At 41.3% G+C, this 25,543-nt stretch overlaps 1 protein-coding gene across 6 annotated transcripts in view; it reads left to right on the forward strand.

Moving 5' to 3' along the window:
• ralgapb (Ral GTPase activating protein non-catalytic subunit beta) overlaps positions 1-25,543 on the forward strand; it is a 192,179-nt gene that overhangs the window by 29,078 nt on the left and 137,558 nt on the right. For 4 of the 6 annotated variants that reach the window (XM_059981071.1, XM_059981070.1, XM_059981073.1 and 1 more), the window contains 2 exons: positions 4,457-4,635; positions 10,516-10,560. In XM_059981071.1, coding sequence (XP_059837054.1) covers positions 4,457-4,635; positions 10,516-10,560 — 224 coding nt within the window. The remainder of the gene's footprint in view (positions 1-4,456; positions 4,636-10,515; positions 10,561-25,543) is intronic. The other 2 variants (XM_059981074.1, XM_059981075.1) reach the window with 1 other exon arrangement.

Here is a 25,543-nt window from a genome sequence, read left to right on the forward strand (position 1 = left end):
TGCGGCCCGTTAAGCTTTTTAATCCGGCCCGCAGAACTTGATGAAATTATATTAATAAACCTTGTTAACGTTTTTTCCCCGCAATTCTGGCGTTTTCCCAATAGATGACGCACTCTATATACATTTGTGGCAACCCATTTCCTGGCACATCCGAAGCGGCTCACAATTAGCCAGCGTTCCGGCTAAGGGAGATAGCCTGCGGGGATTTGCGAGCACAGAGCTTTGGAGCCTCTGCGCCTTGGGGGGGGGGGGGGGCACGTTGAGGGAGGCTTAAAAGTGAGGCTGGGGATTTCGAATAAAGTTTTTTTTTCTTTGACTGCAGTTACTGACTCCGTGTCGTAATTTTAGCGCTGCATGTAGCACACCGCCACACATTGACCTTTGTTGAGGTGCAGCGAATTACTCCACATTTGCGCTTTACTCTTTGTTCGGCTCGACCTATTTGTGTGAACAGGCGTTCAGCGTCATGAACATCAACAGAGCCAGCCACAGATCCAAGTTAACTGACCAACACCTCAGATCCATCCTGAGAATCGCCACAACAAAACTAAATCCATACTTTGATGCGCTGGCTAAAAAGGGAGACCAACAACACTGTTCCCACTAAAATTAAAAATAAGTTTCTTCGTTGTGTTATGTAAAAAATGCATTTGAAAATTTTTTTTTTCTATAAGCCTTACATGTTACATGTCATTTCTGTTAAGTGATGGACATGAGTAGTGCGCAGGTGCACGTACATTCTCAAAATAAAAAATGCGCTCCAGATCAAATAACGCGCTCCGCATACTGGCGCGCTGTCACTGTTCTGTCTTTGTGCTGGTCGTTGTTGAGTTTTGGCACGGGGGACAATTGAATAAGAAGGAGCAGGACAAGTAGACCTGCATCTCCTACCGTTTTTGAAATAAAGACAGGTGGAGAGTGATGATGATAATATCTTGAAGGATAACAGAATTTTCAGTGCTTTAAAATAATAACTGTTACTATTAAAAAAAAGCTGTATTTTATTCATTTAATTTTCAGTGTTTTAAAAGTCATTTCAATAAATAGCTAAATACCATGGGACTTCAAAGACAGATATTTTGTTGTAATGCATTTGTTCATTTTCAATACCAAAATACTCCGTCCATCTGCTCCTGGTCCGGCCCCCCTGTCAAATTTTAGAACCCTCTGTGGCCCACAAGTCAAAAAGTTTGCCCACCCCTGATCTAGAGCAAGGTGCACGGCATAGTACATATAATATACAATTCACACACTACACTACACAAACTATCTTAGAAACCATTGACTGAATGGCTTAAAGGCAATTGCCACATTTTTTTTTACTGTGAATTTATTGAAATGTAGGTGTTTCTGCTGACACAGATATTAGTTAACAAGGCAAGACTCCTGTTTTATGTTGAAGAGATATGTGAAGGGATTTAACTTGCCTTGTTAAATGGAGATGGAAATGAACTAAATGAGTGTTTTGCATCAGCCTTCACTGTGGAAGACACAAGCAGTGTGCCAGATATTGAAGGGTGTGAGGGAAGAGAAGTGAGTGCAGTTAGTATTACAAGGGAGAAGGTGCTCAAAAAGCTGAAAGACCTAAGGGTACATAAGTCACCCAGACCGGATAAACTGCACCCTAGGATTCTGAAAGAGGTAAAGATTGTAGAGGTATTAGTAAAGATCTTTCAAAAATCATGGTGCCAGAGGGCTGGAAATTGCAATGTCACTCCACTCTTTAAGAAGGGAGAAAAGCAAATGAAAGGAAGTTATAGACCAGTAAAGTGTTGGAGTGTATTATTAAGAATGAAGTTTCAAGGTACTTGGAGACTAATGATAAAATAAGTCAACATCAGCATGGTTTCTGTGAAGGGAAATTTTGCCTGACAAATCTTTTAGAGTTCTTTGAGGAAGTAACAAGCAGGGTATTCAAAGGAGAGGGAGTGGATTTCATTTACTTGGAATTTCAGAAGGCATGTGCCACACGAGGCTGCTTAACGTGATAAAATCCTATGGCATTACAGGAAAGATACTGGCATGGATAGAGGAATGGCTGACAGGCAGGAGGCAGTGAGTGCAAATAAAGAGGGCCTTTTCTGATTGGCTGCCAGTGACTAGTGGTGTTCCTCAGGGGTCTGTATTGGGACTGCTAATATTCACGTTGTTAATGATTTGACAATGGAATTGATGGCTTTGTGACAAAGTTTGCAGATGATACAAAGGTAGGTGAAGGAGTAGGTCGTGCTGAAGAATCAATGCAATTGCAGCAGGACTGACGAATTGGAAGAATGGGCAAAAATTTGGCTGATGGAATACAGTGTTGGGAAATATATGATGCATTTTGTAAAAGGAAAAATAATTAAGACTATTGTCTAAATAGGAAGAAAATTAAAACATCAGAGGTCCAGAAGGGCTTAGGAGTCTTCGTGCAAGATTTCCAGAAGGTTAATTTACAGGTTGAGTCTGTGTTAAAGAAGGTAAATGCAATCTTGGCATTTATTTCAAGGGGAATAGAATATAAAAGCAGAGTGATAATGCTGAGGCTTTATAAGACATTAGTCAGGCCACAAGGAGTATTGTCAACAGTTTTGGCCCCATATCTCGGAAAAGATGTGTTGTCATTGGAGAGAGTTCAGAGGAGGTTCACGAGGATGATTTTGGGAATGAAGGGGTTAACATATGAGAAATATTTGGCAGTTTTGGGCCTGTACTCACTAGAATTTAGAGGTGTGAGGGGGGGATCTCATTGAAGCCTACCAAATGTTGAAAAGACAAGATAGGGTGGATGTGGAGAGGATATTCCCTTGGGTAGGCATATCCAGAACTTGAGGGCACAGCCTCAAAATTGAGGGATGATCTTTTAGAACAGAGGTAAGGATGATTTTTTTTTAACTAGAGAGTAGCGAATCTGTGAAATGCTCTACCACAGACGGCGATGGAGGTCAAGTTCATGGGTATATTTAAAGCAGAAGTTCATCATTTCCTGATCAATCAGGGCATCAAAGGATACAGTGAAAGGCAGGTATGTGAGGTTGAGTGGGATCCAGGACCAGCCATGATGGGATGGTGGAGCAGACTTGATGGGCTGAATGGCCTGATTCTGCTTCTATGTCTTATGGTCAAATTCTTGTTATGGGCACTGTATGGCGGAATGGCAATAAACCTGAACTTGAATGGACTTTCAGCCCACTGGCTGAATTGGCTTTTGCATAAAGCAATTTAAAAAAACAACCACTCCTTGCCATAGTCCTTCACTTCTATCAAGTTCAAACATGTTTTCATTGTTTCTTTAGAGGATGCAGAGGCTTGTACCTCAACTACTTGTGGCAGACATTCTGTGCTCCAACAGTCTTGAATACTCTTAAACTGCCACCTTGTTTTCTAAACTGATTTGCTTTCTTCACCCCATTCACTGAAAAGATCCCAGTGTAACAAAAATAAGGAATTGCCAAGCAACACACACTTTTTCTCTTGTTTGTAAGGAATTGGCAAAGGAGCAGAATTAGGCCATTCCCCCCATCATGTCTGCTCTACCGTTCAATCATGTCTGAATTATTAGCCCTCTCAACCCTATAGATTCCTCAGATTCACCTCTGGCTAAAGAAGATTTCGTCCTCAACTCTGTTCTAAAGTGACATACTTGTATTCTGAAGTTGTGCTCTCTGGTCCTAGACTCCCCCAGTATAGGAAACATCCTCTCCACATCTGTGTCCTCTGGTCCTAGACTACCCTACCACAGGAAACATCCTCTCCGCATCCACCCTATCTGTGTCCTCTGGTCCTAGACTCGCCCACTATAGGAAACATCCTCTCCACACCCACTCTCTCTGTGTCCTCTGGTCCTAGACTCACCCACTAAAGGAAACATCCTCTCCACATCCACTCTATCTGTGTCCTCTGGTCCTAGACTCACCCACTATAGGAAACATCCTCTCCACATCCACTCTGTCTGTGTCCTCTGGTCCTAGACTCACCCACTATAGGAAACATCCTCTCCACACCCACTCTATCTGTGTCCTCTGGTCCCAGACTCACCCACTACAGGAAACATCCTCTCCACATCCACTCTATCTGTGTCCTCTGGTCCTAGACTCACCCACTATAGGAAACATCCTCTCCACATCCACTCTATGAGATCACCCCATCATTCTTCTGAAGTCCAGTGAGTACAGCCCAGAGCCATCAAATGTTCCTCATACATTAATCTTTCATTCCTGGGATCATTGTTGTGAACTTCTGGACTGGACCTTCTCTAATGCCAGCACATCATTTCTTAGATGAGGGCCCAAACTGCTCTCAATACTCCAACTGAGGTCTGATCTGTCTGTTATAAAAGCTTATTCTTGGTGGATCAATGCCTTATACAATTTTATTCTGCATGAGTAATGTTCATTTGAAGAATACAGTTGATAAAATATTTTGTAATTTTTTCTTTATGAATTATATTTTAAATCCTCTTATTTTTCCTCAGCAATCCAGTGGATTTGAGTAATCCAGCCATTATAAGCACCACGCCAAAATTCCAGGAGCAGCTGTTGAACGTTAGTGGGATGGCTCAGGAAATGATACAACATCCATGTCTCAAGCAGCTGCCTCAGATCTTCTTCAGAGCCATGCGTGGCGTCAGCTGCCTGGTGGACGCCTTTCTAGGTGAGTTCTTTTTCTTTAAAACACTTTTCAATATTGTTTTCAGTATATTAAAAGATGTTCTTCATTACACATGCGAAGCATTGGGTAGACATCCTTTTCCAGTGATTGAATTCAAGTATCTGTGAACTGTGCCTGAATGTACAACTCGTGTAAATATTTTCTCTTTCATTTCACCATTCAAATACATCATTCCATTACAACAGTGCATCGAGGTAGTACAGGGTAAAACATTCGCAGAATGTGGCTTGAAGTGTTGCAGTAACAGAGAAAGTGCAGTGTAAGCAGATGATAAGGTGCAAGATCAAGAGCCCATGTTATGGGCATGCACTTTGGTAGAAGAAATAAAAGGGTAGACTGCTTTCTAAATGGAGAGAAAATTCATACATCTGAGGCACAAAGGGACTTGGGCGTCCTCATGCAGGAATTTTCAGGTTGAGTTTGTGGGGAGGAAGGCAAATAAAATGTTAGCATTCATTTAGAAACATTGAAGAACTACAGCACAATACAGGCCATTCGGCCCACAAAGTTGTGCTGAACCTGGCCTTACCTTGGAAATTGCCTAGGGTTACCCATAGTCCTAAGCTTCAGGAGTCTTTTAAAATACCCTATTGTAACCACCTCCACCACCGTCACCAGAAGCCCATTCCACACACTCACCACTCTCTGTGTATAAAAAAAACTTAGCCCTGACATCTCCTCTACCTACTTTAAGGCACCTTAAAAATAAGTGCATACCTCAGATAAATACTTTGTGGAGATTTGTGATATATATGATTATAATATATATATGTACAATGTCTGAAATACATCTTATGGAAATGTTTGTTTGATGATGAACTTCAATGAAAAAAATAAATTACAAAAAAAAACTATGCCCTCTCATGCTAGCCATTTCAGCCCTGGGTAAAAGCCTCTGACTATCAATGTCTGTCATCAACTTACACACCTCTATCAGGTCACCTCTCATCCTCCGTCACTCTAAGGAGAAAAGGCCGAGTTCACTCAACCTGTTTTCATAAGGCTTGCTTCCCTATCCAGGCAACATCCTTGTAAATCTCCTCTGCACCCTTTCTATGGTTTCCACATCCTTCCTATAATGAGGCAACCAGAACTGAGCACAGTACTCCAAGTGGGGTCTGATCAGGGTTCTGTATAGGTGCAACATTACCTCTCAGCTCCTGAACTGAATCCCACAGTTGAAGAAGGCCAATGCACCGTATGCCTTCTTAACCACAGAGTTAACCTGTGCAGCAGCTTTGAGTGTCTACAAAGCAATGTCCCCTTGGATCCCATACCTCCTCACTTTCTCAATAAGCCTTGCATGGGGTACCTTATCAAATACCTTGCTAAAATCCATATACACTACATCTATGGCTCTTCCTTCATCAATGTGTTTAGTCGCATCCTCAGAAAATTCAAGCAAGCTTGTAAGGCACAACCTGCCTTTGACAAAGTTATGCTGACTATTCCTAATCATATAATGCCTCTACAAATGTTCATAAATCCTGCTTCCCAGGATCTTCTCCATCAACTTACCAACCACTGAAGTAAGACTCACTGATCTATAGTTTCCTGGACTATCTCTACTCCCTTTCTTGAATAAAGGAACAACACCTGCAACCCTCCAATCCTCCAGAACCTCTCCCGTCCCCATTGATGATGCAAAGATCATCGCCAGAGGCTTGGCAGTCTCCTCCCTTGACTCTCACAGCAGCCTCCAGGCAACATCCTTGTAAATTTCCTCTGCACCCTTTCTATGGTTTCCACATTCTTCCTGCAGTGAGGCGACCAGAACGGAGCACAGTACTCCAAGTGGGGTCTGACCAGGGTCCGATACAGCTGCAACATTACCTCTTGGCTCTTAAACTCAATCCCACGATTAATGAAGGCCAATATGCCTTCTTAATCATAGAGCCAACCTGCACAGTAGGTTGAGTGTCCTTTGAATGTCCTTTGGACTCGGACCCAAGATCCCTCTGATCCTCCACACTGCCAAGAACTTTACCATTAATACTATATTCTGCCGTGATATTTGACCTACCAAAATGAACCACTTTACACTTATCTGGGTTGAACTCCATCTGCCACTTCTCAGCCCAGTTTTGCATTCTATCAATGTCCCTCTGTAACCTCTGACACTATCCACAAAACCCCCAATCTTTGTGTCATCAGCAAACTTACTAACCCATCCCTCCGCTTCCTCATCCAGGTCATTTATAAAACTCACAAAGAGTAAAGTTCCCAGAACAGATCCCTGAGACACCCCACTGGTCACTGACCTCCCTTGCAGAATATGACCTGTCTACAACCGCTTAAGCCTTGCATGGGGTACCTTATCAAATGCCTTGCTGAATCCATTTACACTACATCTACTACTCTACCTTCAACAATGTGTTTAGTCACATCGTCAGAAAATTCAATCAGGCTCGTAAGGCATGACCTGCCCTTGACAAAGCCATGCTGACTATTCCTAATCATATAATGCCTCTCCAAATGTTCATAAATCCTGCCTCTCAGGATCATCTCCATCAACTTACCAACCACTGAGGTAAGCCTCATTGGTCTGTAATTTCCTGGGCTATCTCTACTCCCTTTCTTGAATAAGGGAACAACATCCACAACCCTCCAATCCTTCAGAACCTCTCCTGTCCTCATTGATGATGCAAAGATCATCGCCAGAGGCTCAGCAGTGTCCTCCCTCGCCTCCCGCAGTAGCCTGTGGTACATCTCATCCGGTCCCAGTGAATTATCCAATTTGATGCTTTCCAAAAGCTCCAGCACATCCTCTTTCTTAATATCTACATGCTCAAGCTTTTCAGTCTGCTGTAATTCATCCCTACAATCACCAAGATCCTTTTTCCATAGTGAATACTGAAGCAAAGTATTCATTCAGTACCTCTGCTATCTCCTCCAGTTCCATACACACTTTTCCACTGTCACACTTGATTGGTCCTATTCTTTCATGTCTTATCCTATTGCTCTTCACGTACTTGTAAAATACCTTGGGGTTTTCCTTAATCCTGTCCATCAAGGCCTTCTCATGGCCCCTTCTGGTTCTCCTAATATCATTCTTAATCTCCTTCCTGCTTGCTTTATAATCTTCTAGATCTCTGTCATTACCTAGTTCTTTGAACCTTTTGTAAGCTCTTCTTTTCTTCTTGACTAGATTTACAACACCCTTTGTATACCACTGTTCTGTACCTTACCATCCTTTCCCTGTCTCATTGGAACATACCTATGCAGAACTCCAAGCAAATATCTCCTGAACATTTGCCACTTTTCATCTGTATGATACCCTAAGAACGTCTGTTTCCAATTTATACTTGAAGTTCCTGCCTGATAGCCTCATATATCCTCTTACTCCAATGAAACGCTTTCCTAACTCGTCTGTTGCTATCTCTCTCCAGTGCTCTGGTGAAGTAGATAGAATTGTGATCACTATCCCACAATGCTCTCCCACCGAGAGATCTGACACCTGACCAGGTTAATTTCCCAATACCAGATCAAGTACAGCCTCTCTATTTGTAGGCTTATCTACATACCGTTTCAAGAAACTTTCCTGAGCATACCTAACAAACTCCACGCCATCTAAACCCCTCGTTGTAGGGAGGTGCCAATCAATATTTGGGAAATTAAAATTGCCCACCACGACAACCCTGTTGTTATTACATCTTTCCAGAATCTGTCTCCCTATCTGTGCCTCGAAGTCCCCGTTACTATTGGGTGGTCTATAAAAGAAACACCCAGTAGAGTTATTGACCCCTTCCTGTTCTTAGCTTCCACCCACAGAGACTCCATAGACAATCCCTCCATGACTTCCTCCTTTTCTGCACTATCTCTGATCAACAACCCCCACCCCTTTTGCCTCCCTATCTGTCCTTTCTGAAACATATAAAGCCTGACACTCGAAGTAACCATTCCTGTCCCTGAGCCATTGTAAGTTGTCCTGTAATCAGGCTAGGGTTAATTTGGGGGTTGCTGGATGACGTAGCTCAAAGGGCTTACTTCATGCTGTATCTCAATAAACAAATAACAATGGGATAGAATCTGTCCTTGACTCTAGTGGTGAAACAGCGTTCGGCTTCTTAGTTGACACAAAGCATGGAAGTCATCATGCACAGAAACAGTGTCATCACACTGTAATCACCCGCATATCTTTTCATTCCTATCATTTTGAAAAAGCTGTCAATCTGTCAAACACAGTACCGTTGCCTGCCGACCTGGGAAAATGGGCTAAAAAGTCGCAGGTAGGTTAATGCAGACAAATCTGAGGTGTTATACTTTGAACGAACAAACTAGGGTAAGCCATGCATAGTGACCAGTGTGCCATAGAACAAAGGGACCTGGGAGTACAGATCCATAATTCCCTGGAAGTGGCATCACAGGTAGATAGGATCATAAAGAAAGTGCATTGGCCTTCATAAATCAATGTACTGTACAGGAGTTGGATGTTATGTTGAAATTGAATAAGACATTGGTGAGGCAATATTGGAGTATTGTGTGCAGTTCTGTTCACCTACCTATAGAAAAGATACTAATAAACTTGATAGAGTGCAGAGAAAATTTACAAAGGATTTTCTTTCTGAGATTTGAGGACCTGAGTTATAGGGAAAGGTTGAATAGGTTAGGACTTCGTTCCCTGAAGTACAGGAGAATGAGGAGAGATCTTTTCAAAGTATACAAAATTATAAGGCATATAGAATGGATAAATGCAAATAAGCTTTTTCCCCTGAGGTTGGTTGAGACTAGAACTAAAAGTTATAGGTTAAGGGTGAGAGGTGAAATATTTAAGGGGACTCAGAGGGATCTACTTCACTCACGGTGGTGTGAGTATGCAACAAGCTGCCAGCAGAACTGAATAGTAATATTAAGAAGTTTTGAAAGGTACAAGGATGAGAGGGATGTGGAGGGCTATGGTCCGGATGCAGGTAGATGGGAGTGAGCAGGAGGCCAGGTCAGTAAAGACGAGATTGACCAAAAGGCTTATTTTAGTGCTGTAGTACTTTCTCTATGCTGTAGTTTTACTAACTTTGCTTCAGTGGTGTCTGGTTTGAAATACTGATCTCAAACCTGCCTACTTAAGGGGTGAAAATAAATCCAAAGACAAAGAGAAAGAACTTGGAAATAAAACTTGGCAAAATTTGGGTACTGTTAGAAATATTGGTAAGGATAATTATTGAATTAAGCAATTGACTATTAGAAAGGTGTATCAGAGCTTAGAAAATAATCAATTTAATTTAACAAATGGCTTATGGGAATTGGATAGAAAATGTAACACAGCCTGCCATTCATTGTACTGTTACTGATTGCAGAACATTCAAGTCACAGTGAATGGTCAGACTCTCTGCTCTACTGTCTTGTCCATCATAATACTGCAACTATTAGGTAACCTGTTGACCTGTTGCTTTATATTGCATCTGTGTCAAATCAAAATCGATTCACATCCGATGTTCATTCCAAATTTACTCTTTCATTACCACCAGTCTAGATTTGTTGTACATATTTAGTCCTGAATACAAAACAGAAGTTTATAATTGTGTCCAACAATGGCAAGTTTGAAATTGTATTTGGTGTGCTTTCTTACGGTTGACTTCTCTTTCTGGTTTCTGTGCTTTAAGAGCTTCAGCATATTTCTGAATTCTTTGATCATTCAAAGATGTGATTTGGATTTTATAGTTGTCACTATATTTGGCATTTTTGCCACTCATTCTTACTTAATGAACTATATCGATGATTTGCAATGGTAAGTTGCTGTGGGAAAGTGATGATACATGCTTGCTTAAGCCAAATTTAAGTTTAAGAAACCTTTCCTGTGATCCTCATTCACTGAAAACAAGTTGTATATTTTTAAACAGCACCTTGCTTTTTCTTGTTTCATAGGCATTGCAAGGATCAATATCATTCGGGAAAGGTTGCCCTCTTATGGTATAAAGTGTTAAGCATTTGGCAGATTCCACTTTTGATCTGTAACCTTTGAACTGGTATAAGGGTTACCAATGCACTCCATTTCCCTGGCAATCTGATTTATGTTTAAAGCTGCAGTATTCTGTTTTAATAACAATTCTAATAGACAATTCTGAAATTGAAACAGGATCTGGTGCTTTCCTGGCATATATAATGAATAAACTCTACATGGGCTTCCAGCCAGGTACAGGTATCTTCATGAAGATGGCCGAGTTTGTCATCAATATGTCTGAGTTATAATCAATACCTGTACCTGCCATGGAAGTCCAAGAAGAGTTTATTCCATTTCTGAAATTGTTTAATTCATGAACTATCTGGCAGGTGCATTGCCAGAGTAAAATAGTATACATTATTTAAAACAGTACAAATTGCATCCTAGTTGTTACCAATGTAGATCCCTTAAATTGTCATTATCAGCTATGTGGAGATCTTTCCTTGTCTGCCAGTATTTCAAGTTCTGAATCACCCTGGACCCTTGCTGTTCCTTGTGCATTAAATATCATGCACCAACTCCCCAGTGCCGAGTATAATGTTTCATGAGCAATAACCCCAACTCAATAGTGCAAGAATAAAACTTTGAAATATACCTCCATTTTTGTCCATTTCTCTATTTGTAATCTATAATTATATTTAAGGGTGAAAGGTACTCAGTTACTTTTGAATATTACGAAACTATAGGTGCACTCCAATATAGCATAGTTTTCCACATTGAAAATCTTTAATTTTATTTCCATTTCCCAACTGAATGCAAAGTATTTACATTACCTGACTCTTCACATGATGCATTGTTTAGTCTAGCCAGAGGATTCAATTTTATTTCCCAGTTGGGATTATAAGACACAGGCCACTTGGCCCATTGAACCCGCTCTGCCATTTCATCATGGCTGATTTATTATCCCTCTCAACCCCACTCTCCTGCCTTTTCCCCATACCCATTGACTTGGTCTCCACAACCATCTATAGCAATAAATTCCACAGATTCACTACCCACTGGCTGATTAAATTCCTCTTCATCTCTGTTCTCAATGGATGTCCCTCTACTCTGAGGTTCTGCCCTCTGGTCCTAGACTCAGACACTATAGGAAGCATCTTCTCCACATTCATTCTGTCTAGGCCTTCCAATATTTAATAGGTTTCAATGAGATCCCCCCCCTCATTCTTCTAAACGCCAACAAGTAATAGAGCTTTGGCCAGCAGCCAATCCAGACATCAGAAGTTTGGAGAGGAGGAGACTTCAATCAGGTCTGCTGATCAAGGATAAAAGGCAGGAGAGGGTTGCGGCAGCATAATAGAGCTTTGACCAGGGAATAGTCAGGACATCGTATTGATTAATAAGAGCAAATTAAAGGAAGGCAGGGGCAAGCAGAGCAGCCGTCATCAGTGGTGAACATAAGGCTTTAGCTCTTCGAGGTTTCAACGAAGTGAGGCTTCACTCTGAGGAAGCAAAGGAAAGAAAAGTGCAATTTTTTTACCTTCTTTATATCTGCTCAGTTAGGACAGTAGAGATGATGGGCAGGAGAGTGAAATGCTTCTCCTTTGGGATGTGGAAAGGCAGGGTAACCTCCAGGGTCCCTGACGACTACAACTGTGAGAAGTGCATTCAGCTGAAGCTTCTAACAAACCGCGTTAAGGAGTTGGAGGTGGAACAGGATAAACTTTGGACCATTCGGGAGGCTGAGGGGGTGATAGATCGGACATGTAGAGATGTAGTTGCACACAAAGTGCAGGACACAGGAAATTGGGTGACAGTCAGCAAGGGGAAATGGGTTAAAGAGCCAGTGCAGAGTACTCCTGTGGGCATCTCCTCAACAACAGGGATATCACTTCGGATACTGTTGGGTGGCAAGTATCACAGTGGTGGGGTCTCTGGCACTGTGTCTGCCTCTCTGACAGAAGGGGAGTGGGGGAGAAGAGTCACTCAGTGGTGAGAGGGGATTCGTTAGTTAGGGGAACAGTTGTGGCCACTGGGAGATTCTGCTTTTTCTGGCGGACGGAGCGAAAGCACTTAGCGAAACAGTCTCCCAGTCTACGTCAGGTCTTACTGATATACAGGAGGCCACACTGGGAGCACTATACACAGTATATGACCCCAACAGACTTACAGGTGATATGTTGCCTCACCTGGAAGGACTGTTTGGGGACCTGAGGGAGGAGGTGCAGCCCTTGTTCCATTTGCAAGGATAAGTGCCTGGAGGGAGATTAGTGGGGAGAGACGAATGGACAAGGGAGTCACGTAGGGAGCAATCCCTGCAGAAAGTTTGGGGGGGGGGGGTGAAGGTTGTGCTCGGTGGTGGGATTCCATTGGAGATGGCGGAAGTTACGGCGAATTATGTGCTGGACACAGGTGCTGTTGGGGTGGTAGGTGAGGACAAGAGGAACTATCTCTGCTAGGGTGGTGGGAGAATGGGGTGAGAACAGATGTGTGTGAAATGGAAGAGATGCAGATCAGGGTTGATGGTGGAGGAAGGGAAACCCCATTCTTTGAAGGAGGAGAACATCTTCATTCTAGAATGAAAAGCCTTATCCTGAAAGCAGATGCGGTGGAGACTGAGGAATTGAGGGACAAGGATGGTGTTTTTACAAGCAACGGGGTGGGTGAAGGTATAGGTTAGGTAGCTGTGAGAGTCTGTGAGTTTGTAATATTCATCAATAGATAAGCTGTCTCCAATAAAGGAGACTGATAATTAGAGGGGAGGGGGTTGTTGGAAATGGACCAGGTAAATTTGAGGACAGGGTGGAAGTTGGAGGCAAAGTGGATGAAGACAGCAAGTTCAGTATGGGTGCAGAAAACAGCACCAATGCAATTGTCAATGTAGCGTAGGGTAAGTGTGAGACAGTCCCCAGTGTAGGCTTAGAGGCAGTCTTGTTAGGGGATGGAGATGTTTAGAGACTGGACATCCATAGTAAAAATAAGAGGATGGGGCCAAAGAACTTGAAATCATTAAAAAGATCCAGAGCGTGTGAAGGGTCATGGATGTGTTTTGCATCAATCTTCACTGTGGAAGACACTAGCAATGTGTTGGAAGTTCCAGGTGTCACGAAGTGTGTGAAGTTACCATTACTTGAGAGAAGGTTCTTGGGAAACTGAAAGGTCTGAAGATGCAAAAGTCACCTGGACCAGATGGTATACACCCTAGAACTTTGAAAGAGGTGGCTGAAGAGATTGTGGAGGAGTTAGTGATGATCTTTCAAGCATCACAAGATTCTGGAATGGTTCTGTAATACTAGAAAATTACAAATATCACTCCACTCTTCAAGAAGGGAGGGAGGTGGAAGAAAGGAAGTTATAGGCCAGTTAGTCTGAAGTGGTTGGGAAGATGTTGGAGTCAATTATTAAGGATGAGATCTCAGGGTACTTGGAGGCACATGATAAAACAGGCTGTAGTCAGCGTAGTTTCCTCATGTGAAAATCTTGTCTGACAAATCTGTTGGAATTCTTTGAAGAAATAACAGGCAGAATAGACAAAAGGAAAATCGGTTGATGTTATGTGCTTGGATTTTTAGAAGGAGCCACACATGAGGTTGCTTATCAAGCTATATAACCATATAACAATTACAGCATGGAAACAGGCCATCTTGGGCTTTCTAGTCCGTGCGGAATGCTTACTCTCACCTAGTCCCACTGACCTGCACTCAGCCCATAACCCTCCATTCCTTTCCTGTCCATATACCTATCCAATTTTACTTTAAATGACAATACTGAACGTGCCTCTACCACTTCTACTGGAAGCTCGTTCCATACAACTACCACTCTCTGAGTAAAGAAATACTCCTTGTGTTACCTTTAAGCTTTTGCTCCCTAACTCTCAACTCATGTCCTCTTGTTTGAATCTCCCCTACTCTCAATGGAAAAGCCCTATCCACGTCAACTCTATCTATCCCCCTCATAATTTTAAATACCCCTATCAAGTCCCCCCTCAACCTTCTACGCTCCAAAGAATAAAGACCTAACTTGTTCAAACTTTCCCTGTAATTTAGGTGCTGAAACCCAGGTAACATTCCAGTAAATCTCTTCTGTACTCTCTCTATTTTGTTGACATCTTTCCTATAATTTGGTGACCAGAGCTGTACACAATACTCCAAATTCGGCCTTAACAATGCCTTGTACAATTTTAACATCCCAACTCCTATACTCAATACTCTGATTTATAAAGGCCAGCATACCAATAGCTTTCTTCACCACCCTATCCACATGAGATTCCACCTTCAGGGAACTATGCACCATTATTCCTAAATCACTCTGTTCTACTGCATTCTTCAATGCCCTACAATTTACCAGGTATGTCCTATTTGGAGTATTCCTACCAAAATGTAGCTCTTCACACTTATCAGCATTAAACTCCATCTGCCATTGTTATGAGTCCATGGTAATACAGGAAAGATTCTAGCATGGATAAAGCAGTGGCTCATTGGCAGGAGGCAAAGAGTGGGAATAAAGGGAGTCTTTTCTGACTGACTGCCGGTGACTAGTGGTGTTCCACACGAGTCTGTGTTGGGGCCAATTCTTTTTACGTTATATGTCAATGATTTGAATGATGAAATTAATGGCTTTGGTGCTAAGTTTGCAGACAATATGAAGATAGGTGGAGGGGAAGGTAGTTTTGAGGAAGTAGAGAAACTACAGGACAGACAGATTTGGAGAATGGACAAAGAACTGGTGGATGGAGTACAGTGTGGGGAAGTGTTTGGTCATGCACTTCGGTAGGAAAAACAAAAGGGTTGACTATTTTCTAAATGGAGAGAAATTATAAAAAACTGAGGTGCAAAGGGACTTTGGGTCCTTATGTAGGATTCCCTAAAGGTTAATTTGCAGTTTGAGTCTGTGGTGAGGAAGGCAAATGCAATGTTAGTATTTATTTCAAAAAGACTAGAATATAAATGCAAGAATGTAATATTGAAACTTTATAAAGCACCAGTGAGGCCTCACTTGGTGTATTACGAGCAGGTTTGGTCCCTTATCTTAGAAAGGTTGTGCTGAAACTGGAGAGGATTCAAAGGAGGTTCACAAAAACGTTTCCAGGATTGAACAGCTTGTCATATGAACAGCATTTGATGGCTCTGTGTCTGTATTCACTAGAATTAGGTCGAATGAGGGGTGACCTCATTGAAATCTCTGGAATGGTGAAAGGTTTTGATAGAGTGAATCTGGATAGATGCTACCTAAGGTGGAAGAGTATTAAGACCAGAGGACACAGCCTTAGTATAGACAAACACAAGGAAATCTGCAGATGCTGGAAATTCAAGCAACACACACAAAATGCTGGTGGAACACAGCAGGCCAGGCAGCATCTATAGGGAGAAGCGCTGTCGACGTTTCGGGCCGAGACCCTTCGTCAGGACTGGCGAATAAGGACCCTTTGTCCTGACGAAGGGTCTCGGCCCGAAACGTCGACAGCGCTTCTCCCTATAGATGCTGCCTGGCCTGCTGCATTCCACCAGCATTTTGTGTGTGTGTAGCCTTAGTATATGTTCTTTTAGAACGGAGATGAGGAATTTCTTTACTCAGAGAGTGGTGAATCTGTGAAATTCTTTCCCACAGGCAGCTGTGGAGGCCAAGTCTTTCTGTATATTTAAGGCAGAAGTTGATGAAATTGTGGAGCAAACTCGATGGGCCAAATGGCCTAATTTTGTTCCTATATCTTTTGGTCTAATGGTCTATCTCCTGCAGGTTAGTAAGGAACACATGACTCTTACATGAAATGGCTATTTGATCTCCCAAATTGTCTCTGACATTTGATAAGAGCATGGCTGAACTGAGTGTAACCTTGATTTTGCATTCCTGTATGCTCATTGTAACCTCTCACTTCCTTGTTTATCAAATATCTATCTACCTCAGCTCTTAAAATATTTAAAGTCCTCACTTCTACTACACTTTGAGGAAAACTATTCCAAACACCTTCTGAGAGGGAAATGTCACCTCATCTGTCTGAAGTGGCCAGCTTCATATGTTTAAACAATGATTCCCTGATTTAGATTCTCAGGATCATACGTTTCGTTCAGTTTTCTCTTGCCTATCTAATTCCAGATTCCAGCTTGGCCTATCCAAATATCTCTTATAAGGCAAACTTTCCATTCCAAACATTTGACAAGTAAACATCCATAAATCCAAAGACATCTGTTTGCAGCAATGACTTTGTATCTGGAGTATAATCTCCCACTGTTGTATTCAATTCCCTTTGCAATACACCTGATGTTCTGTTAGCTTCCCTACAGTAGCAGCATGCTGCAGCGTTTCACTTTTTGGCTCATATACTTTTTATTTTGATTAAAGAGCATAAGGTAAAAGAAGCCTTGGGGGAGTGATCATAATATGATCGAATTCACCCTGACATTTGAGAACGAAAAGCTAAATTCAGATATATCAGTGTTACAGTGGAGTAAAGGGAATTACTGAGGCATGAGAGAGGAGTTGGCCAAGATTGATTGGAAAAGAACATCTAGCAGGGATGACGGCAGAGCAACAGTGGCTTAAATTCTAGAAGCAAATCGGAAGGCGCAGGACATATACATTCCGAAGAGGAAGAAGTATTCTAAAGGCAAGATGACACAACTGTGGCTAACGAGAAGTCAAAGCCAACATAAAAGCCAAAGAGAGGGCATAGAAAAGAGCAAAATTAGTGGGAGGTGAGAGGATTGGGAAGCTTCTAAAAACCAACAGAAAGCAACTAAAAAAATCATTAAGAATGTCAAGATAGAGCATTGAAAGTAAGCTAACTAATAATATTAAAGAGGATACCAAATGTTTTTTTGGATACATAAGGTGTAAAAGAGAGGTGAGAGTAAAAATCGGGCCATTGGAAAACACTGCTTGAGAGGTAGTAATGCAGGAACAAGGAAATGGCAGACGAACTGAATAAGTATTTTGCATCAGTCTTTACTGTGGAAGACACTATGAGTATGGTGGAAGTTTGAGAAGTGTCAGACGTCAGAAGTGTGTGAGGTTGCCATTACAAGGGAGAAAGTTCTTGGGAAACTGAAAGGACTGAAGGTCGATCAGTCATCAAGACCCCATGGTGTACACCCCATGGTTCTGAAAGAGGGGAGTGAAGAGATTGGGGGGACATTAGTAATGATCTTTCAAGAATTACTAGTTTCTGAAGTGATTCTGGAAGACTGGTAAATTGCAAGTATTACTCCACTCCTCAAGAAGGGAGACAGGGAGAAGAAAGGAAATTTAAGCCTGTTGGTCTGACCTCAGAGGCTGGGAAGATGTTGGAATCCAATAGTGACGATGAGGTCTCAGGATACTCATGATAAAATAGGCTGTAGTCAGCATGGCTTCCTCAAGGGAAAATTTTGCATGACAAAACTGTTGGAATTCTTCAAAAAATAACAAACAGGATAGACAACGGAGAATCGGTTGATGTTGTGTACTTAGATTTTCAGAAGGCCTTTGACATGAGGCTGCTTACAAGCTTCTAACATGGATAGAACATTGGCTGATTGGCAAGAGACAAAGAGTGGGAATAAAGGGAGCTTCTTCTGGTTGGCTGCCAGTGACTCATGGCGTTCCACAATGGTCTGTGTTGGGACGGCTTCTTTGTATATTATATGTCAATGATTTTGGTGATGGAATTGATGGCTTTATTGCAAAGTTTGCAGATCGTGTGAAGATAGGTGAAGGGGCAAGTAGTTGTGAGGAAGTAGAGAGGCTTCAGATTAGGAAATGGGCAAAGAAAGGGCAGAAGAAATACAGTGTGGGGAAGTGTATGGTCGCACTTTAGAAGAAGAAATGAAAGAGTGGTATTTTCTAAATGGAGAGAAAATTCAAAAATCTGAGGCGCAAAGCAAGTTGGGAGTCCTCGTGCAGGATTTCCTGGAGGTTAATTTGCACATTGAGTCTATGGTGAGGAAAGCATACGCAATGTTAGCATTCATTTCAAGAGGACTAATTATAAAAGCAAGACGTAATGTTGATACTTTATAAAGCACTGATGAGGCCTCACTTGGAGTATTGTGAGCAGTTTTGTGCCCCTTAGAAAGGATGTGAAAACTGGAGAGGGTTCAAAGGAAGTTCATGAAAATGATTCCAGGATTGAATGGCTTGTCATATGAAGAGCATTTAATGGTTCTGGACCTGTATTCATTGGAATTCAGAAGAATGAGGGCTGACCTCATTGAAACCTATCAAATGGTGAAAGGAATTGATAGAGTGGATGTGGAGAGAATGTTTCATATGGTGGGAAAGTCTAGGACCAGAGGACACGTCCCCAGAATAGAGGGGCATCCTTTTAGAATGGAGATGAGGAAGAATTTCTTTAGCCAGAGAGTGGAGAATCTGTGGTATTTGTTGCTGCATATGACTGAGGTCTTTACAAATATTTAAGGCAAAGTCTGATAAATTCTTGATTGGTCAAGGCATGAAGGGATATGGGGAAAAGGCAGGAAATTGGGGCTGAGAGGAATAATGGATTAGCCATGATGAAATGGTAGAGTAGACTCGATGGGCCAAATGGCCTAATTTGCTCCTATATCTTGGTCTTATGGTCCTATTTTTTTTTCTCCCACATTGGCCAGACCTTTGCCACACACCTAATCTATTCACATTTTTTGCAACTTATTTTCTTCTATGTATTTGTGGCTTCTGAAAAATTAGTAAACATACCTTCATTCAAATCATTTACACAAATTATAAATGGTTGCAACACAGCTCCACTCTGTTCATTTGAGGAAAAGACCCATTTCTTCAGTTTCCTGTAGCTAGCCAGTCTTCCATCCATGACAATGCGTTTTGAACTTTTATTTTGTACAATAACCTTTTGAGGATTATCCAAAGCCTTATGAAAACCTCAGTATATTGCATCTACTGGTTCCCTCTTACCCACAGCACGTTTCATGAACACACTTCTAGGCTACAACTGGGGTGAGTGAAGGTAGGTGGGTACAGCGTGTGAAATAATGATAATGTAAAACCATATCATAACTGGTATGATGGATTTTTTTAAAGCTTGAGATGAGAAGTCGAAATTTGCAGTTCGTGGGGTTCATGTGTTCAGAATTCTAATTTGCTAATGGCAATTACCAGTCTACGTAATCAATCCAGTGCACCATTATCTCCAACTTTCCAATTGGTCCTTTTTATCTAATATCAGCTCAGGGCTGACAGGATGTATTTGAATAGCTTTCTGGGCAAATCTATAAGAATACTGCATCTTTAAGATGTTTCAACAGCGTTATCAATAGAAGAAATGATTTTTTTTGTTTCAACCTTTTTGCTAATTTGATTTTCCTTTTATGTAAATGAATATAAATTACTGTGCTCTGATATTGATTATTCTTATTTCACAGTTCAATAGTTTGCTGACTAAGAACCAGGTAGAAGTTGGTGCCACCTGCAGCATAATTTGAAAGCTAAATCTGAAATCTTTGCCCCAGTTAGAGTTGGTGCAAGTGAAAGAAAGATGTTAGAGCTTGCAATGTTCTGTCAGTTGGGGGTTTGTTTGTTTCTCTTTCTCTGCTCCCCTTCCAGAAGCAGGCAATGAAACACAAATAGTAGATGCTCTCCTAGCCTGTTTTAAGTGTTGATAATTATCATTTGAATGTCATTAAAGATTGGGATGTCATCAAAAATATCTAAACACTCAGCATGCAAGCAAGAGATATAATGCAAATAGCACTGAGACTAAAGATGCTCAAGATTCAAGGTTTTTTAATGTAATTTCTAGTAAGCAAGCATAAAGGAGAATGAAATAATTGTTTAAACACAATAAGATAAATAACATAACAATTTAAAAAGTATGCAACAAAAATAAATACATTAGATAGCTTATATACATTGATTGTATGTCCATAAAGTGACACTAAGCACAGGAGTGTCCAACAGCAAATGATAAAGTAGTGGTGGTTGGGGGTGTGAAGGGATGGGTTAGTGGGTGGAGGTGTTGATCGGCCTTACTACTGCTTGGGGAAAGTAACTGTTCATGAGCCTGGTGTTCCTGGCATGGATGTTACACAGCCTCCTTCCTGATGGGGACAAGGCAAACAGTCCTTGAGCAGTGTAGGTGGGATCCTTCATGATGTTACTGGCCCTTTTCTGGCACCTTTTTGTATGTATGTTGTTGATGGCAAGTAGGCTGGTGTCAGTGATGCTTTGAGCAATTTTGGCTACCTGTTGTAGAGGTTTCCTGTCCATTGCAGTGCAGTTTCCATACCACACAGTGATGCAGCTTGTTAGGATGCTCTCTGCTGCACATCTGTAGATGTAGATGTGCAAAGTACAGCTCTCTTCAGCCTCCTCCGAAAGCATTGGTGAGCTTTCCTGATGGCGTGTAATGTTTTGTGGGACCACGAGAAGTTGTGCAAGATGTACACTCCAAGGAGCTTGAAGCTTTTCTCTGCTTCCACTGCTGTACCACCAATGTAAATGGTGGTGTGGGTGATGCAAGTTCTTCTGAAGTTGATAACCATTTCCTTTGTTTTGCTGACATGGTGGAAAAGTATATTATTCATTGAAAAGAAACCATTGAAAAAATAGAAGATTAGGGGTTGTGAAAGTGAAAGTATATAGAGAATTCTCTCAAAGAACCAGCTTAGACTTGATGGACCAAAAAATCTTCTCCACTGTATCTTATGTGAAGTTTTGAGTATAGATTCTTCAAACTTATTTTGTTTGAAGCATGCCCATGAAGAGATGGTTTTATTTTCTCATGATCTTTGCAAATCAGGAGGAGACCACCTCTAAAATAAAATCTTTGTTATTTTTCCATTCTCACCCTTAACAGGATAGATGCATGGACAAAAGCACCCCAACCCCCCCCCCCCCCCCCCCCCAAATGACAAAAGACAGAAATGTCTAGAAAATGGTCTGGAAATAAAAGATCAGCTATTCAGGACAGATGAGAAGAAGTCTCTTCATCAATTGTATGGTTATCTTACCCAAGAGCATTTTGCAGGTTCAATTAGGGAGACAGGGATCAATATGGTTTTGGAAATTATTGTATATGGGGTTCTATGAAGTGTGGTACTCAATATGAATAAAGCACTGCAGGTTCTGCTTGCACAAAATTTAGTAAAGTTGAAGTGTGGAGCTTTTTTATTCTTTATATATTGACATATTTTATATGTATATATAAATAACATGTCTATATGTTACTTATATATAGTCATATATATTCTTTATATATAGAGGCAATTATATACAGGCCTCCTAACAGCTGCAGTGATGTGGACTACAAATTACAACAGGAAATAAAAAAGGCTTGCCAGAAGGGCAGTGTTATGATAATTGTGGGGGATTTTAACATGCGAGTGGATTGGGAAAATCACATCGGCACTGGATCTCAAGGGAGAGAATTTGTAGAATGTCTACAAGATGGCTTTTTAGAACAGCTTGTTGTTGAGCCCACTAGGGGATTGGCTGTACTGGATTGGGTATTGTGTAATGAACCAGAGGTGATTAGAGAGATTGAGGTGAAGGAACCCTTAGGAGACAGTGATCATAACATGATTGAATTCATGGTGAAAGTTGAGAAAGAGAAGCCGAAATCCGATGTGTCGGTATTTCAGCGGAGTAAAGGAAATTAAAGGAAGGTGGCATGAGAGAGGAACTGGCCAAAGTTGACTAGAAAGGGTCACTAGCAGGAAGGATGGCAGAGCAGCAGTAGCTGGAGTTTATGCGAGAAGTGAGGAAGGTGCAAGACAGATATATTCCAAAAAAGAAGAAATTTTCAAATGGAAAAAGAATGCAGCCGTGGCTGACAAGAGAAGTTAAAGCAAAGGAGTGGGCATACAAGGAAGCAAAAAATAATGGGAAGACAGAGGATTGGGAAGTTTTTAAAAGCTTACAAAAGGAAAATGAAAAGGTCATTAAGAGGGAAAAGATGAACTATGAAAGGAAGCTAGCAAATAATATCAAGAAGATACTAAAAGCTTTTTCAAGTATATAAAGAGTAAAAGACAGGTGAGAGTAAATATAGAACCAATGGAAAATGATGCTGGAGAAATTGTAATGGGAGATAAGGAGATGGCAGAGGAACTGAACGAGTATTTTGCATCAGTCTTCACTGAGGAAGACATCAGCAGTATACCGGACACGCAAGGGTGTCAGGGAAGAGAAGGGTGCGCAGGCACAATTACGACGGAGAAAGTACTCAGGAATCTGAATAGTCTAAGGGTAGATAAATCTCCTGGACCAGATGGAATGCACCCTCGTGTTCTGAAGGAAGTAGCTGTGGAGATTGCGGAGGCATTAGCAATGATCTTTCAAAATTCAATAGATTCTGGCGTGGGTCCGGAGGACTGGAAGATTGTAAGTGTCACTCCGCTATTTAAGAAAGAGTCAAGGAAGCAAGTAGGAAATTATAGACCTGTTATCTTGACATTGGTGGTTGGGAACTTTTTGGAGTTGATTGTCAAGGATGAGGTTATGGAGTACCTGAAGGCATCTGACAAAATAGGCAGAACTCAGCATGGTTTCCTTAAAGGAAAATCCTGCCTGACAAGCCTATTGTGATTTTTTGAGGAAATTACAAGTAGGCTAGACAAGGGAGATACAGTGGATGTTGTGTATTTGGATTTACAGAAGGCCTTTGACAAGGTGCTGCACATGAGGCTGCTAAACAAGATAAGAGCCCATGGAATTATGAGAAAGTTACATACGTGGATAGAGCATTGGCTGATTGGCAGGAAACAGAGAGTGGGAATAAAGGGATCCCATTCTGGTTGGCTGCTGGTTACCAGTGGTATTCCACAGGGGTCCGTGTTGGGGCCGCTTCATTTTATGTTGTATATCAATGATTTGGATTATGGAATAGATGGCTTTGTGGCTAAGTTTGCTGATGATACAAAGGTGGAGGGGTCGGTAGTGCTGATGAAACAGAGAGTCTGCAGAGAGACTTGGATAGATTGGGAGAATGGGCAAAGAAGTGGCAAATGAAATACAATGTTGGAAAGTGTATGGTCATGCACTTTGGTAGAAGAAATAAACGGGCAGACTATTATTTAAGTGAGGAGAGAATTCAAAGTTCTGAGATGCAACTGGACTTGGGAGCCCTCGTGCGGGATGCCCTTAAGGTTAACCTCCAGGTTGAGTCAGTGGTGAAGGCGGTGAATGCAACGTTGGCATTCATTTCTCGAGGAATAGAGTATAGCAGCAGAGATGTGATGTTGAGGGTCTATAAGGCACTGGTAGGACCTCACTTGGAATACTGTGTGCAGCTTTGGGCTCCTTATTTAAGAGTGTGCTGACATTGGAGAGGGTTCAGAGAAGATTCACTAGAATGATTCCAGGAACAAGGGGGTTAACATATAAGGAAAGTTTGACCACTCTTGGACTGTACTCCTTGGAGTTTAGAAGAATGAGGAGGGACCTCATAGAAACATTTTGAATGTTGAAAGGCGTGGACAGAGTGGATGGGGCAAAGTTGTTTCCCATGGTGGGAGAGTCGAGTACGAGAGGGTATAACTTAAGGATTGCAGGGCGCCCATTCAAAACAGAGATGCAAAGAAATTTTTTTAGCCAGGATGGTGAATCTGTGGAATTTAGGCGGCAGTGGAGGTCAAGTCTTTGGTTGTATTTAAGGCAGAGATTGATAGGTATCTGAGTAGCCAGGGCATCAAAGATTGTGGTGAGAAGGCGGGGGAGTGGGACTATATGGGCAAGTGTTTCAGCTCATGATAAAATGGTAGAGCGGACTCGATGGGCCGAATGGCTGACTTCTGCTCCTTTGTCTTATGGTCTTTAAATCCTAGCTCATTGTCAGAGATCAAAATTCCATTAACTTCTCTATTTGTATCTTTGGAGCAAGTTAATCTGTGAAAGCTAAGTATCTAGTAAAGTGAAGCAGAGTTAGATTTTTAGAACTAAGCAAAAGGAGAAGATAAATATGGAAAGGGAATATCAACAGGAGATTATTGGGTCTTTTGGTTGTTTCTGCTATTCAGTTCAATTTGAGTTATTTTGTGTTTTAACTGTCAGCAAATGATGAATTGGCTCACTATGCTTTAACTCCATTTGCCTGGTCCATTCCACAGATGTTTAACCAATATTTTTACATCAGTCTTAGTTTTAAAGTTTTCAGTCATTCTCGAGACTACAGCACCTTGATCAGAATACTTCTCATTTGTACTTGGGTAAATATAATGCAGATCTTTGTAATATTTTCTCAGTTTAACCCAATTTGTCCTGATGTTACCATGATTCTGTGCTGAAATGTATCCTCAACCTAAGGAGTTTTGGATCTCTCTGGATAGATCAGTTAAAAATCCTTCTCTATAATTTTAAGTTCTTACAGCCATACAGCACAGAAATAGATCCTTTGGCCTGTGCCAACCATCAATTATCCATCTATAATAATCTTTTTGCCAACATTTGGTCCATTGCCTTCCACACATTGGCAATTCAAGTGCTTGTGTAGAAGTTTTAAGAGAAGCTAATTTATAACACTGGTGCAAGTTACATCCTCGAGGACTAGGAGGCATAACAATAGTACTAAAACATAGCAGAAATGTATATGAATTATTATTTTACTATTCACATCAAGAATCTAATATTTTGTTTCACATAAGCCATTTTTATTCTGTCTCTAAGTTTGAATTTTCTTTGTCTCAGTGGATTTCATAATATTCAGCTCAAACAAGACATTGAGAGCAGTTTAAAGGATGAACTAGAAAGAATGAAGAAATACTTTGTGTTTTCCTAGAGCTATGAAAAGGATTAAACTGGCAGCTACACACACAAAATGCTGGTGGAACACAGCAGGCCAGGCAGCATCTATAGGGAGAAGCACTGTCGACGTTTCAGGCCGAGACCCTTCGTCAGGACTGGCAGCTGTGTGTTTGGTTAAAAACTAATGTAGTCGAGAAGCTATGAATACATATGAACTTCAGTAAGTTCCTATAAAGGAGCCATTGATCCCAGTGGTTTATGAGCTCTGTGAGAAAGCTTCCAGCTTCCTAATTATTGCTTATTTATGGAACTTATGCTGTGGAACAAACCATTCTCAAG

Source organism: Hypanus sabinus, chromosome 9 (assembly GCF_030144855.1).
Source record: "Hypanus sabinus isolate sHypSab1 chromosome 9, sHypSab1.hap1, whole genome shotgun sequence".
Taxonomy (NCBI): Eukaryota; Metazoa; Chordata; class Chondrichthyes; order Myliobatiformes; family Dasyatidae; genus Hypanus; species Hypanus sabinus.